General features: G+C 39.7%; 1 protein-coding gene across 2 annotated transcripts in view; it reads right to left on the reverse strand.

Moving 5' to 3' along the window:
• Positions 1-1,800: 1,800 nt before the first annotated feature.
• pof1b (POF1B actin binding protein) overlaps positions 1,801-14,740 on the reverse strand; it is a 37,550-nt gene continuing 24,610 nt past the window's right edge. Inside the window, exons 7-13 of one of the 2 annotated variants that reach the window (XM_004551140.6) lie at positions 14,169-14,282; positions 11,289-11,441; positions 11,049-11,168; positions 10,129-10,260; positions 8,318-8,388; positions 7,568-7,682; positions 1,801-6,590 (exon numbers count right to left, since the gene is read on the reverse strand). In XM_004551140.6, coding sequence (XP_004551197.2) covers positions 6,570-6,590; positions 7,568-7,682; positions 8,318-8,388; positions 10,129-10,260; positions 11,049-11,168; positions 11,289-11,441; positions 14,169-14,282 — 726 coding nt within the window. In that variant the 3' untranslated portion in view covers positions 1,801-6,569. The remainder of the gene's footprint in view (positions 6,591-7,567; positions 7,683-8,317; positions 8,389-10,128; positions 10,261-11,048; positions 11,169-11,288; positions 11,442-14,168; positions 14,283-14,740) is intronic. The other variant, XM_004551141.6, reaches the window with a different exon arrangement.

Here is a 14,740-nt window from a genome sequence, read left to right on the forward strand (position 1 = left end):
TGTGATTCATTCTTACCAACCGTCTTTCCTCCAGAATTAATAAACACCTGTTTTCAGCAACATTGTTCCAATGAGGTTTGCAAATCGCTGGTGGAAACTGGAAAATTTACTAGATCTGAATCAGCTGGATGTTTAAATGGCTAGCTGTTTAAGTTTGCATTGATAAATGAGAATTTACTAAATTCATTTAAATGTATTATAATAAATAATCAACGAGCAGGTGAATGTTTTGCCAAGTCATACTATGAACCAAGTATGAAAACAAGCGTGTGTAACTGTTAACAACAACTCAGTTTTGTAAGAGCTACAGTCTTTGTTTAGCATTAACTTTTATTGTCCTGCTGACATCAGAGAAAGGAAAGGTAAATACAGTTTCATGCACTTTATGGCCATAAAGTTTAAATTGTATTTAAGCTTATGATTTGCATGAATTCACATTTAAATCCCCTGGTTTATTAACATTATTAATACTAATTATTAATGAATATTTAATACAAAAAACGCTAATTTGTAGCTGATTATTCATTTGTTAGTTGTGTTAGTGCATATAATCAAACCTCTAAACCGGTGACGTTTGTTTTAGCAAAATTAAAGTTTCTGTTCCTCGGTCTTTTCTTCTGTGGTGCAGCACATTGAAAAATTATTTTAAAGAAAATGGAACTTGTTGTGACTGAACCCAGGTTTGGATAACATCTTTGTTTCTCTTTTTCCATATATTTCCTCATATTTAATTCATAATGCCCACACGGAAAGAGCTGCATAATCGAGTCAAGAAATGTGTCAGTGAGCAAAGAGGAAACACGGAGAGCCACATCATGAAACTAGCATGGTTATCAGTCAGAACAAATAATATTCAGCCCATGCTGCAGCGAATAGAATTCCATGCTTGGAGATTAGCTAAGAAAAAGAAAGATAAATAGACAGGATAAAGTGCTTTACAAACAGTAATATTAAAACGGGAAACCAAAGTCTTAAAAAAGTTTCTTTAATCTGCGCAAACAAAATCCTAAATAAATGTCCTGCCCATTAAGTAACATGTTTTCAGAGTCTAAAATCAGATGATAATAATAAACAATTTAGAAAATCCGATTATTTGTAGTCTGATCGCTTTAATCCTGTTTGCATGTAATCTTTTACTTCCCAGTAATGACTGTTCTCTGAGATGGTTTCTGCTTTCTGCGACCATGTGGGCTTTGAGAACACTGACTGAAGTCAAAATGGTTGACTAGCAGCCAAGTGAGCCAAGCCCTACAGAGCTGCCATGACCTCATTCTCTGTCTCTCTGCTCCATCAGCTCCACTCATTGACCCCAAGTGGAGAGAGAGCTGCTCAGGGGAGCTGGCTCCCCCTGCTGACCATTCTTGGACCAGCAGCCTCATGAGACTTGAAGATGAGAGTACTAATACAGTTGTTTTGACATTCTTATACCCTTTAAGGAGGGAAAGGAGCACAAATGTGCTTTTCTATTGTGAAGACAGTAAAAAAAGAAACAACTTTAAGGGCTTAAAGTAAAAAGAGCTGCTTTTATCCTTGTCATTGTAGACTTTAAACCAGTTTAAGTGACTTGTATTCTGTTTCTTAACCCAGTATGTGGAGCTTCAGGTTTGGATAATTTGTTACAGGGAGTCTGAATAGATTTTTAAAAAGTCCAGATACATACAAGTGAAAGCCAGCAGTGTGGACAGAGGGAAGTCAGACACCTGTGCTTTCATTTGGGTGAACTGACCCTTTAGTAAGACCATAATCTGATAAATGCTTCGTTCAGGCTGTATCTTAATTTAAGTACAAACACAAGTGCACTTCTTCAAAGATATATTACTCATTTTAATTGCAATCCACCTCAGCTGAAACAGGACTGAGGCAAATTCTCTCGGAATGAAAAAATAAAGAAAACAGTTTGCATATGAAAATATATTTAGACATTTAGATCTTTTTGCATATTAGCTACAACCAATTAATTTAGCTCAACACACAGATGATCCTTTGCTGGAAAAGAAAGGCAGGGTTTAATCAGGATAGCAAGCAAATGAAGGCACCTCGTTTGGCGATCAGAGAGCCGTTACCACAAAGTTTAAAATGATCCGTGTAGCTAACATGGTAAACACATTAAGGCACTTCAGGTTCCACAAAGTCAAAAATCGTTTTACAGGCTTCCTGCAGAAATGCAGCTGAGTGTCCACTGGGCGACTCTTCTGTCTTTAGAGTCAATCAGATGTTTAGTGCAAGGAGTTTTTTTGCAGTGTGGTTGACACTGTGTGAGGCTTTGCGTTTTTTTCAGTAGGCTATAAATCAGAGCTGCAGCCTGTAAAACCAGTTATAGTACCCGAATGTGTTGCACACACTAAAATAGTTAGGAATTCAGTTCAGTGTGAAACTCATTGAGACCACATCACAGCAAAAAAAAAAAAAATCTGTACATGTTTTTGACACGATAAACTGCAGAAATATACAATCAAGGAGACAGAAAGAGAGGAATATGTAATATGTAATAGTCAGAGACTGTAGTACAGTTTATACGCTGCAAGTCCTGTACACACTAGAGCAGAGGTGGGGAACTCCAGGCCTCAAGAGTTCGAGGCACCTCTGCACTAGAGGGACAGCAAAACAGGTGATCAGTAAAATTACTTAGCAGCAAACCACAAGAGGAGCCGTACTTAATTTGGGTTAGTACTACTTCAGAACTTCTTTAAAGTTTGGACTCAGAAATGGAGATGTTTTCAATTTATAGATAAATTGGTCTGATATATCAATATAATCATTATTAATTTGTGACATTTAATAGAATATACATGTATGCACGAGCTCTTTTATTCACTGTTGTGTTCCAGTGGGACATTACACTCCCTGTTTTAAGTTCACTTTGTTAAAAGCCTTACTGATCAGTACAAAACCTGCTTTGCATTGCATTTTACCACAACGAAAACTGGTGCGCTCGATACATAAGCACCAAATACAGCTAGGAGCATTTGGGGGTTGATGATTCCCTCAAAATATTGAAAATACACAAACTAAACCTCATCAGTTATTCCTTGCAGTAAAATACTCCAATATGTGTGTGCTGGACTTTCATAGAAGAGCACAAACCAGCTCCAACCAGAACAGAACAGATATGAGAACCTCAGTACCCAAATGAGCAAGAAGTCAAGTATCAGAATTAAGGAAACGTGTGTCTCACAGCTCCTCAGCTTGCCTTCATCATATTCAAGAAATGTTTTATTGAATGGCACCCGTAAAACATGCGTCTCGACTTGTCAAAGCGGTGACTTCAGTTTTCAGCACAGTAGATTGTAAAGTAGAAGTCATATTTGAGACTGGCCAAAGAACAAAGATCAAAGAGAAGAAAATGCTTTTATTTCTACAGCTCTGCATAAAGCCACTTTTCACTGCTGATGGTCAAGACTGCTGTTTTGCTTGTACCACTGAAAGGAAATCAGGGGTGTCCAACTCTAGTCCTGGAGAGCTACTGTCCTGCAGCTTTTAGATGCATCCTTGTTCCGACACACCTGAATCAAATGAATGGCTTGTTACCAGGCCTTTGCCAAACTTGATGGCATGCTGAAGAGATAATCCAATCATTTGATTCAGCTGTGTTGGGGTAAAAAAAAGGAAAAGTAGCTCTCGAGCACTGGAGTTGATTTAAATGCATTTAAATAAAGCTGCCAGTCGAGGCGTCACCATCACTTTTACCTCTCACGTCTTTCTATTCGGGTTGTAGCCAGTTTGTGCTGTTCTTTAAAGGAAGAACTACACATTGTTTTACAAAGATCTTGTAATATTACTTCACTGTTGTCTATATCACTTACAAACAATCATTAACTGTATTTTATACCCCATCATCAGCATCAGTATACTACAATACAAATCAACGACAACATAAGCAGGTTTAGTAGACAATCACGGATTGGTGGTTGTTTTTTAAAAAGAGGATGAAAACAATAACTGGACCTTCTCTATGCTTTCATCATTTTGGGTCAGATTATGTTGAAAATTAACTTTGTATGGAAGTTGTTTTTTTTCATTAGAACTGTCTTACAATAAATTCAAAACAGAAAAACAAATCTAATCCAAAAACTGTTTAATTACTTTAAAATCATACATTTAAAATTCTGAATTTTCTTTTGAGTTCTGCAAATACATTTGCCCTTAATATAATTTATTACCATCCAACCCTGACATTCGGTTATTAGCAGATTTTTTTTTTAAGCTTGTGGCGCAGTAACAAATACACAGCCTCAGTTTAAAGTCAGTAGTTTCAGTGTTCTATTTCATGTAAACCACAAGCTGCTGATGAGCCAGTAAAGCAGGCTACAGTGCCTTCAATACCTCTTTAACACCATCTGATACTGGTGCCAGTAATAGTGTTGAGCCAGTTCTGTCTTCAGCACCACAATGCAACAGGTTTTAGGACCGACTATGTAGTGTCAGGGAGTTGAGGTAAGTTCTATTTTAAGAAAATCATGGCAGCCAGAAACTGTGGGCTGTACCTACCAATCATTCTTCACTTTCTTGTGGTAGCCCCTCCCACACCACTGATGTCAGTGATCCCAACTCTCGGCCGGGAAATTTTGTGGTGCCGTTCTGATGCCAGGTTTTTTGGCATGGGCACTGGTCTTTCCTTGGTAGAAACACACGGAACTGGCTATCAACTGGGCACCTGCATCGGTGGAAAAGGGGTATGAGTGCTACCCAGTAGACACAAAGCCTTCTGCTTGTATGTAAGAAGAGTAGAAAAAAGAAGCTGAAACAGAAACAGACTCGGGCATAAAGTTTATATGATATTGTGCTTTAAATCTTCTTGCACCATCTTAACACCCCCCCTTCCCAAAATCATGCTTCAGTTCCAGCTATATTCCCCTCCCACCCTCCCGCCCAATGTGATGCTTCGCACCCGGAGGCATCCAATCAAGCCTGAATTTTCTCACACGAATGTGAGGCATCACACACCCCGAACCCGAGATCGCACATGAAAGCTACATGTGAACCCATTCACCTCTGAGTCATAGAAAACTTACAAATAAAGTAAAATGCACTGAACAAAAAAAAACAGTCACTTAGCACTAAACAGAAGTAAACTACCCGTTAAGAACGTTTGTTAAATGATCATGAGAACCGCAGTGCAGAGGGGGATTATTCCACACGCGCACTGGAGAGATCATACACTAAGCACGCCCAGCTTACAAATATACACAAATATTTACATGCAGAGTAGCAGTCATAGAAATGCATCCACTTCCTCGTCCCCTGGGCAAGAATGGCTGTGGTGGCTTTGAGGAGGATTGCATGCTACATGCTACATGGTACCAGTCTTGGCAAAACACACATCGGTGACAACTGGAGGCTGACACTTTGGTACTTAGCATTTGGTTCCACAGCGGTGCATTGTTTTCCTTCGGTTAGCTGCAGACTTCTTGTCTCGTTGATCCAATCTTTTGACATTTAGTGATTTCAAAGGTAATTAAGCAGATTTGACAGTTTCTTTTACAACTTCTCGTGTTTAGACAGAAGCATAGATTTGCAAACCTCTGTCAGGAGAGCTTTTCTAGAAAAGCTTATTCATAGTGTTCACAGTTAAGAATACTGAAGTCACTTTATTAGGTATATCTGTCTAGTGCAGCCAGTTCAAAGAATGAACAAAAACGGACACGTTGTACTATGATGCATGAGGATGCACAGGTAGGCTTAATAAACTGAACAGAGAGCATATAAAGTATATATATTTCAAACAATCTCCTTCCTCTAGAAAGAAAATGGGAAATAAATAAGAATATTACTTCCTTAGAAACAAAACTTAAACTATTTCCATCCAAGAATTTTACAGCATGGGAGGACAAACATCCACGTGGAACCAAATCCAAACTTATCTTGCCCCAGCTGGGTAGAGATGGGACAGATAATCATCAACAGAGCAATATATCACAATACAATCTCCTGTGAATATTCTTGTATATCAGACTAAGCCTGAAAGATTTTAAATTTCAGGTCATAGTGTACAATCTTTCCCATTTCTTCTTTAAATACCAACTTTGTGAGGTATCACAGATGACTGTATTGCAGTATATTGCAGAATCACTTGTTTAGTGATTCCATTGAGTGCTTTGTATTAATGTGCTAAAGTGCAGAGTCAAACCAAATAAGACTGAATGTTAAATTTAGTGAAACCAGCAGAATGAGGTTATAAAGGTGAGAAAAGAGAGGAAGCATCCATCCACGTCGGACAGTTCAACTCTAATCTCAGCGTGTTCCCAGTTGTCGTGACTCTTTTTACCCGTGCCTCAATCCATAACTGGCTGTAGCATCATCTGATCAGATTTGGCCTGTGATTAGTAGATTATTAATTCCCTTTTTATTAGTTACAAGGGGAAAAAAATGAAAATTTTGATAAAATTGTCACCCCAAACAATTTGGTCAAAGCAAAGATCCCAAATTTAGGGGCAAAGAAGGGGATTTCAACCACCACCATCCCTGGGAGCCCTGAGGGGAGGGGGAGGAGCATGCAGGGGAATAGGGGGTGACATCTGGATCTTCTGGTTGGTCATAGTTCATTCCTGTCGGAGAGAAGCAGTGTGTCTTTAAGGGGTTGTAATGATTTCCTGTTTCAAAATAAAAAAAACAGGTAGAGCTGTTATAATTCAGTTTAAATATGCAAACGCTTCACTTGTTTAATGGAGAAGATGCAAAGAAAACACAGTTTCCACAATTTGAACAGCCTCGGTCTTACGGATTCTCAGAGTCCCGACTATCACATTCCTTCACAGTAGATTACTCCTTTACTGCTTCATTGCAAAATACTTTAATGTTACAATTCATGATCAGAAAAATAAAAACAATCTCTGATATGAGCAGGAGGACTTGACAAGTCGATGTAGTCACGGGAAAACTGGCACATGCAGACACAGACAGTATAATCAGGGCTTTGCTGTTTAGCTGAAAACTTCAAACAGTGTAGGTCAATAATAAAATAAGATATCTTGCTTTCACAGCACGCAAAAAGTGCAGTTTTTATATTTATTATTTCTGAATAATGAACACTGATTTATTTGAACTCTTTTAAGATTTGACATTATGCATGAAATAAACTCCAAGTTTGAAGTTTGAATTTCCCCTTTTTAACATTCTATTTGTCACTTAAGAGCCGATAATGATGATAGACTTTGTTGCACATGTAATGAAGCTGCTTGACAATCAATTGATATAAAATCTAGCCGTGTGCCCACATGTGGATTGTTTTATTCGTTTATTTTCACCTTTGTCAGTTTTTTTTGTTTGCATCAGGTTGTAAATCTGCAAAATTAACTTAAAGTCCCACAAAAGTCTTTACATTTTGTGCAGTTTGTCAGTTTTTCTGTCAGAATCTCAGTTCAAATCACGTCGAATTATAAACACATACATGTAAATTCAAGAACATATGAACTTTTGGTAATTTCTTTTTCAACAAACCTAATATTTTTTAATGCAGCTGTATGTACAGGTGCACTGCTGTCGCTCATTAAATCAGTGTGGAATGTAGAGCAGCTCAGTGAAAGTGACCTGCTCACTCTCACCCTTCACTCTCGCCTCCTGTTTTTACCTGTTTGATCATCTGTCCACTTCTCTCGATGACGATGGTCTTGTCTTCTTTGACAGGTGAGGTGACCTGGTAATCATCACTGAGCAGACCAAGGATCGGGTACTGGTTCCTGTACCTGCAAACGCACATTTAGTTGTTATTCTCAGATTGTGAGTCACGTGGATGGTTAGAATTTGTCTGTATATACTGCATTCAAGTGATTCAACTGTCACTTATCTTTTTGAAAGTGTAATAGGTGGCAGTTTAAAAAAACAGATCTCCCCAAAACACAATAGATTAAATAATTTTGTTCTATTGTGTTTTTCTCCTTTTTCTCTCTTCGGCCAAACAACACGTTCCATAATCGCATTAATTAAGAAGAGCCACACCGGCAAGCTGTACAAGTACTCCTGTGAAATTTGTGATTAAAAATCAAGAATAAAGGCTATTAAAGGTTTGGTTTTCATGTCATTCCACTTAAGATAAATCCCACTCTTTTACTGTGTGTCCAAATGGGTGTCTTTCAGTGCCACATTTAATGACCTGCCTTATGTAAAAGATGCCCACCGTTCAAAGACCTGAGAAGATAACGTCAGGCTTTGACTGTGGTTGCTGGGTTAGTCCTACACGTCACGTTGCTTCAAAGCATTTTCAGCATGAGCTAGCAAGAACTCAGTCAGTAGAATCAGCAGAGTTAAGGGTCACTTAACTTTATATCAAGTTAACTTATGTTATCTTGTCTGGCAGCAATCTGTCATAGTTATTTCGTACCTTTTGGTGATGATGGTCTTAGTGACATTCTTGGAGCTGCTGTTCCTGTCCTGCATCAGCCTTCTGATCTCCTGAGGACCACAAGAAGCCGTCAGTTAAACGGCACATTGTGCTCCACACAGATAGCTCACACTCATTCCAGTCACTTTGCATTCATTTAGGCAATTTTTTAAATGTGTCAGAGTAAAATGGAACTCGAGTACCAACACATGGTATGGAATTTATAGTCTTTTTTACTGTTAACTTCACAGCAAATGAATGTCGAGCAAAACTATTTCCTGCAGTTTGTGCAGTTTTAATTGCGCTGGTATGTGATGTGAGCCACCTGAGGTAATCAAACGCGCCTGAGGTTAAACAACAGATTTTGAATGAAAACAATGGAATTAGAATGAAAAGAACAGAATTAGAATGAGAAGAATCATATTTGAATGAAAACAACGGAATGTGAATGAAAAGAACAGATTTTGAATGAAAACAAAAGAATTAGAATGAAAGCACGGGAATTAAAATGAAAAGAAAATAATTTGAATGAAAAGAACAGTATTTGAATTAAAGCAACGCAATTTGAATGAAAACAAAAGCATTAGAATGAAAACAACGGGAATTTGAATAAAAAGAGTAGAATTAGAATGAGAAGAACAGCATTTGAATAAAAACAACAGAATTTGAATGAAAAGAACAGATTTTGAATGAAAACAAAAGCATTAGAATGAAAGCACGGGAATTTGAATGAAAACAACGGAATTAAAATGAAAAGAAAAGAATTTGAATGAAAGCAACAGATTTTGAAATTAAATTAACTATCATCTTTCAGTCAGAGGAATGTAGTTGGACCTGAAAGGTACTGGCTTTGTTTTCTTCATTTACAAACTTCATTTTTAGCATTCAGTTTGTTTCTGCATGACTAAAGACAAATCTGTTGATCATCCAAAATGTAGTAAGTCTGATGGTGATAAAGGAAAATTGTGGTTTACTAAAATTGCTTTTGCAGTTTGCACATAATTGAATCCAGACTGGTTTTAACTGGAAACACAGCAGGATCAGTGAACAGAATGAGTCGGACGATCTCACAGGAGCTTCACAAGTTACCCTTTTTTTCGGATGTGAAAAATGGCAGACGGTAAAATCATTACCTTCACTATCAGTTTATATTCTACATATAAAAAGCCTATTTCTACCTAGAAACATCTAATCAGACTGCTTCCGCATATGCAGATCTCAGTATTAAACTTTGTGACTATATTGATATTGAAGCTGATATTGTGTGGAAAAATAACCCCACTTTAGTTAAATTCAAACTGAATGGCTTTGCAGTACCTCAAATGGCCACGTGAGGCTGCTAACTGACTCCATCTCCATTCCCAAATGGCTTTTAGTGTCAAAATACCAAACTTTTACAGCAGCAACAGGCAGGGTCAGAGCCTGTAGAAAAAAGTTATTTCTATAGGTTTTCCCTCTTCTTAACAACTGTGAGAGGGTGGAAATTAGAGGTGGGGCTATTTGAACTCAAAGTTGAACACAGGCAGCTGTACCCACTCATCTTTGTTTTAGTCCATCATTACAAACCTGTTGGTCTGCTTTTCATCACAGCCAGGTCTCCAGATATAATTAATACTTGATCTGTATTTAAGGTTTAACAGATTCTTTATAAAACGAACTGAAAAACAGCTATTTTATATAATATCCAGCTGATTCTATTTAGTCTCTTGATTCTGAGAGCGCCGGTTTGTCTCGACTGATCCTTTTGATAGTCTTCCATCTTTGACTGGCACAAAATTAAACACAGTGTTGATGTGTTGTGTGTTGCAGACCTCCTCTTGTTTGGAGATGGTGGTCTTCTGCTGCTCCAACATGGTGAGAAGCTCTGTGATCTTCAGTTGAAGACTCTTCTCTGAGGACGACCTGTCAGTGGTGACCTCTGTCTGAATCCTTGTTATCTGGGTCTGGAGAGATTAGAGCAAGAGACGGAGAGCAAACCAGGAAAAAAAATGAGTTTAGGTAAGACTACGACTGGGAGCATGTTAGAAGATATATTTTTATGTTTCTGGCCTATAACATGCAACTGAAACTGCCAACAACGTGCAAGCGAAAAACAATGCCTTCCTTAAATACAAGCACCGGGATGCACCGTCATCTAACATTAATCATTATTTCATGGTTTCTGGTACCAGCACTCACTATGGGAAGCAGGCAAACAGGAAGCATTGTGACACTGTGGGCAATGTTGTGCTGGGTTAGGGTTGCAGACCACGTACATCCTTTCATGGAAACAATGTTCCCTGATGGCTGTGACCTCTTGCAGCAGGATAATGTGGCCTCCCACAGAGTGAAAATGGTTCAGGAACGGTTTGAGGAGCACAACGACAAGCCTCCAAATTCCCCAGATCTCAATCCAATCGAGCATCTGTGCGATGTGCTGGAAAAACACATCTGATCCGTAGAGGCCCCACCTCGAAACTTACAGGACTTACAAGGCTCTGTTGCTAACATCTTTGTGCCAGATACCACAGCACACCTTCAAGGGTCTAGTGGAGTCCATGCCTCGATGAGTCAGGGCTGTTTTGGCAGCCGAACAGGGACCAATGCAATATTAGGCAGGCAGATCTTTGGCGACAAATCAACTTTTGTGCAGCTTCTGTAGCTCGCCACTTACCTATCTGAAAACCAAACTTCTGTGGTCTATTTTTTTTTTTTTTTCATTTTGATGAGAATCTAGTTCTTCCTGTCTTACCCTCAGCCTCTCGATCTCCCGATCTTTCTCTCGAGTCAAGGTGCTGAGCTGCTCATTGTACTGACGGGATAATTCGTCTGTTTTGATCTGAAAGGTGGAGCTGCTACCTTGTCCAGCCAGCTGATAGGAGGGACAGACAAGACAAAAAGACAAAAGATTTCAAAAACACATTTTGCTAAATAACTGCATAACTTTCTTTATTTAAAGAGATGTAGGGGAAAAAAGCATATCCAGCTTTACCTTCTGTCGGAGCATCTTGTTCTCATTCTCCATTGCTTTCATTCTTGCTTCCATCTCTTTCAGCTTGAAGTCACGATTCGAGTCGCTACTTTGTTTGCTCATGATCTGGCTCTCCAGTGAACGCTGGGCGGCCTGGGATTCCTTCACAGACAGCTGCAGAAAGACAACACACATAGACGCTATGTAGACGCCTGAATCCAACACAGTCAGAAACTGCAGTACCTGACTGTGTCAAAGAGTATTATTTGTTAAACTGAAGGTCAAATTCTTGCCTCAACGTCGACCTGCTATTTGTGCATATGCAGTAATCCATACTCTGAGGAATCACTACAAACATCTTGCGTGTCCTCATTCCAAATAAAGAATTGCCTTTTTAGATGAACTGACAAGCAAAAGTAGCAAAGCTACTTACATTTCTCCTTCTCTGATACATGAACCCATGCAGATAGATTCACAGAAGCAGCACACATTTTCAAAGATTAAAAAAAATAGCTGGGTTGTTCAGGTTTTCCTCATTTTGATCCTTAAGTGAAACATCTCCACTATTTGCACAGTAACGCTGGCCAGTGACTGCAATGAAACACTTTCTATGAAGAGTGCAACTGAGTCCTGCCCATGCTTGAAGGCAAAACAGGTCATAGCTCTCTGTTGTCTTTGCAAACATGCCTCCAGAAAACTCTGGATTTCTGGAATTCTGTTTTCATAGTCAGCACGCGTGAAAGAATGGAATCGCCTTTTTTTCTGGCAATTTTCATAGTGTTGTGATAATACGTAAAGTTCGTTTTTTGATTTTTTTACACACAGCCTTCAACTGTAGTAAAATACTTCTCTGTGACTATTAGTGGAAATGACAGCAGTCACTCTTAACAACCGCAATGTATCCTTTAACATTTCTCTCCTTAACACCATAGCTACCCAGGACCTCCTCTGCTCCCTGCTCCCTTCACCTACATGTCCATTGAAGTCCGCTCCAATCACCACTCTCTCCTCAATGAAGACTCTCTTCTAACACTTAGTCCAGAAATCCTCTCTTTCAACTGACTTCCAACCTGTGGGGCACACACTTTAAAACTCAGGAGAGTTTTCTCCAAGCATGACATCCCGGTGCATTTCAGACCCAGCAACACGCTCAGACAAAAACTGGTTCACCCGAAAGACAAAACGCCAAAACACAGACTTAACAATGTGGTGTTTGCTGTACAGTGCAGCGAGGAATGCCCAGACTTCTACATTGGAGAGACCAAACAGCCACTTCACAAGCGCATGGCACAACACAGAAGAGCCACCTCCACAGGACAAGACTCAGCAGTCCATCTGCATCTTAAGGATAAAGGACACTCTTTCGAGGATGCCAATGTTCGCATTTTGGACAGAGAGGACAGATGGTTTGAAAGAGGAGTGAAAGAAGCCATCTATGTCCACTGTGAGCGACCATCTTTGAACAGAGGCGGGGGTTTACGACACCAACTCTCTGCCATCTATAATCCAGTTCTGAGATCCCTTCCCAGACGCCTTAACGCCCACACACATCCTGGGCCATCTGACCTCAGGAATTCTTATGATAAGGTGGGGCCAGGTTTCACAATGAACTCACCCGAAACTCTGGCTGATTGGGACCCACGCCCAGTTTCCCACCTTGGCTCAGGCGATTAGAGGATCATCAGGGGGTCCTTTTGTCCCTCTGTGGGGGGAAACTCCCACTAGGTTTATATCTGGGACTCTCCACCATTTGACCTTAGAACTGAAGAAGCTTCTCGGATGAGAGGTGAAACGTCTTCAAGCAACTTAAAGAAGTCCAGACGCTTTTCTTTGCAAGCTCCTTGACACACTTTAAACACTCATCATATTTTCTTATTATTTCCAGCATGAAACTCTAGACCCTGTCTGGCGCTCTCTCTACCTCAACACTATTCACATAGTCTTGGTTCAAGATCGCAACTACTCCATTTTTCTTCCTATCTACACCATCGTAGAACAGTTTGAATCCACCTCCCTTCCACCCTTGTCTCCTGAATACACAACATATCTATGTTTCATCTCGCCATCATATCAACCAGCTCTCTCCCTTTACTACTCACAGGCCCTACATTTAGTGTCCCTAATCTCACATTTACACACCTGCCTTTCCTCCTCTGTCTTCACCCAACAGTAGCACATTTTCTCCCATTTCCAGTATCTCATTCTTGATGATCAGCACATTTGATTTAACGCAAACGTTTAACCTTCTCCATTTATGCAGGGAACAGGCACTAGGAGCACACTGGCTTGTGATCCCCCATCACTGGATGCCAACACTATGGTGGTGAATTTTTAATTTTACATCTGTATATTGGACTCATGGGCACTTTGACTGACAGCTGGCTTTGCAAGCACTTTGGTAAACTACAGTAGCTTGTTCTGGTGTAGAGACCTAAAGATAAAGGCAACAAAAAATTTAATATTTTTTAGCCTTGGGTAACCAAGTTCTACCTGCTAAGCAGAGAGAGGCCACTAAAAGAAACCTCTGACACTGAAAATCTTAATAATTTTGGCTGTTTAAAGTAATTTTGTAGCCTCTCATTGGTCCATTTCATACTGTAGTACCAGCCTCTCCCTCAGCCTGGTTTTGCCTGCAGGTCTCCTCTTCCAAAACCCTGCCATGCTTGCTCATGATTGTCTGATAGTTCGGGTTCTGTCTCTGTATGTAGACACTGACATTAAAAGAAACTGTACTGGAATTAAACCGGCTCTTTTCCCCTCCAGTGTTTTTGTGGTATTATGAAACAAACCAAATACAAGTTACTCATCAAAACGGTGGTTTCTCCAAGCACAATTTGGAGAAACAAATTTTGTTCATGAATATTTGGCACACACACTAACAGACAGACACATGTGGAGTACCTGGAGCTGTCTGTTGTTTTCTCGGACGGTCGCCAGGAGGGAGTCATACTGCCGAGCCTGGTCTGTTTTGAAACTCAGATCTCTCTCCAAAGAGTCCTTCTCACTCTCCAGACGCTGTAATATCAGACAGACATATCACATCTTTAACAGTAATAATCATATACTTCATGATCGCTGACATGCCTTCTTCTTTGCTTCTGGATTCAGATTAGTCATTACGCTGGGCTTGTTGTTGGAATCAGAGAAAACACACATTTGCATTTTTGATTCCTTGTCAGTTTAAAACGTTAATTGTTAATGTGACTCACCACACCTCATTAATAGTTTGATACTATCTTTCTGGTGTCCTGTACGTGCCTGTCTAATTGAAACTATTTAAGTAACTCGCACCCCTGTGAAAAAGCTCATATACGATGCGTGAAGCCTTTGGGCGCATACTGTTCTACCCTGACAGACGCTGCTGTACAGATCTGAATGTTACTTATGTAACCACACCCTCTGTCATGTTCTTCCCTCAGTGCTGATGTTACACTGAAGTCGTTATCAACCAAATAGGTTCAAGTGGACATGGC

The sequence above is a fragment of the Maylandia zebra genome, linkage group LG10, assembly GCF_041146795.1.
Source record: "Maylandia zebra isolate NMK-2024a linkage group LG10, Mzebra_GT3a, whole genome shotgun sequence".
Lineage (NCBI taxonomy): Eukaryota > Metazoa > Chordata > Actinopteri > Cichliformes > Cichlidae > Maylandia > Maylandia zebra.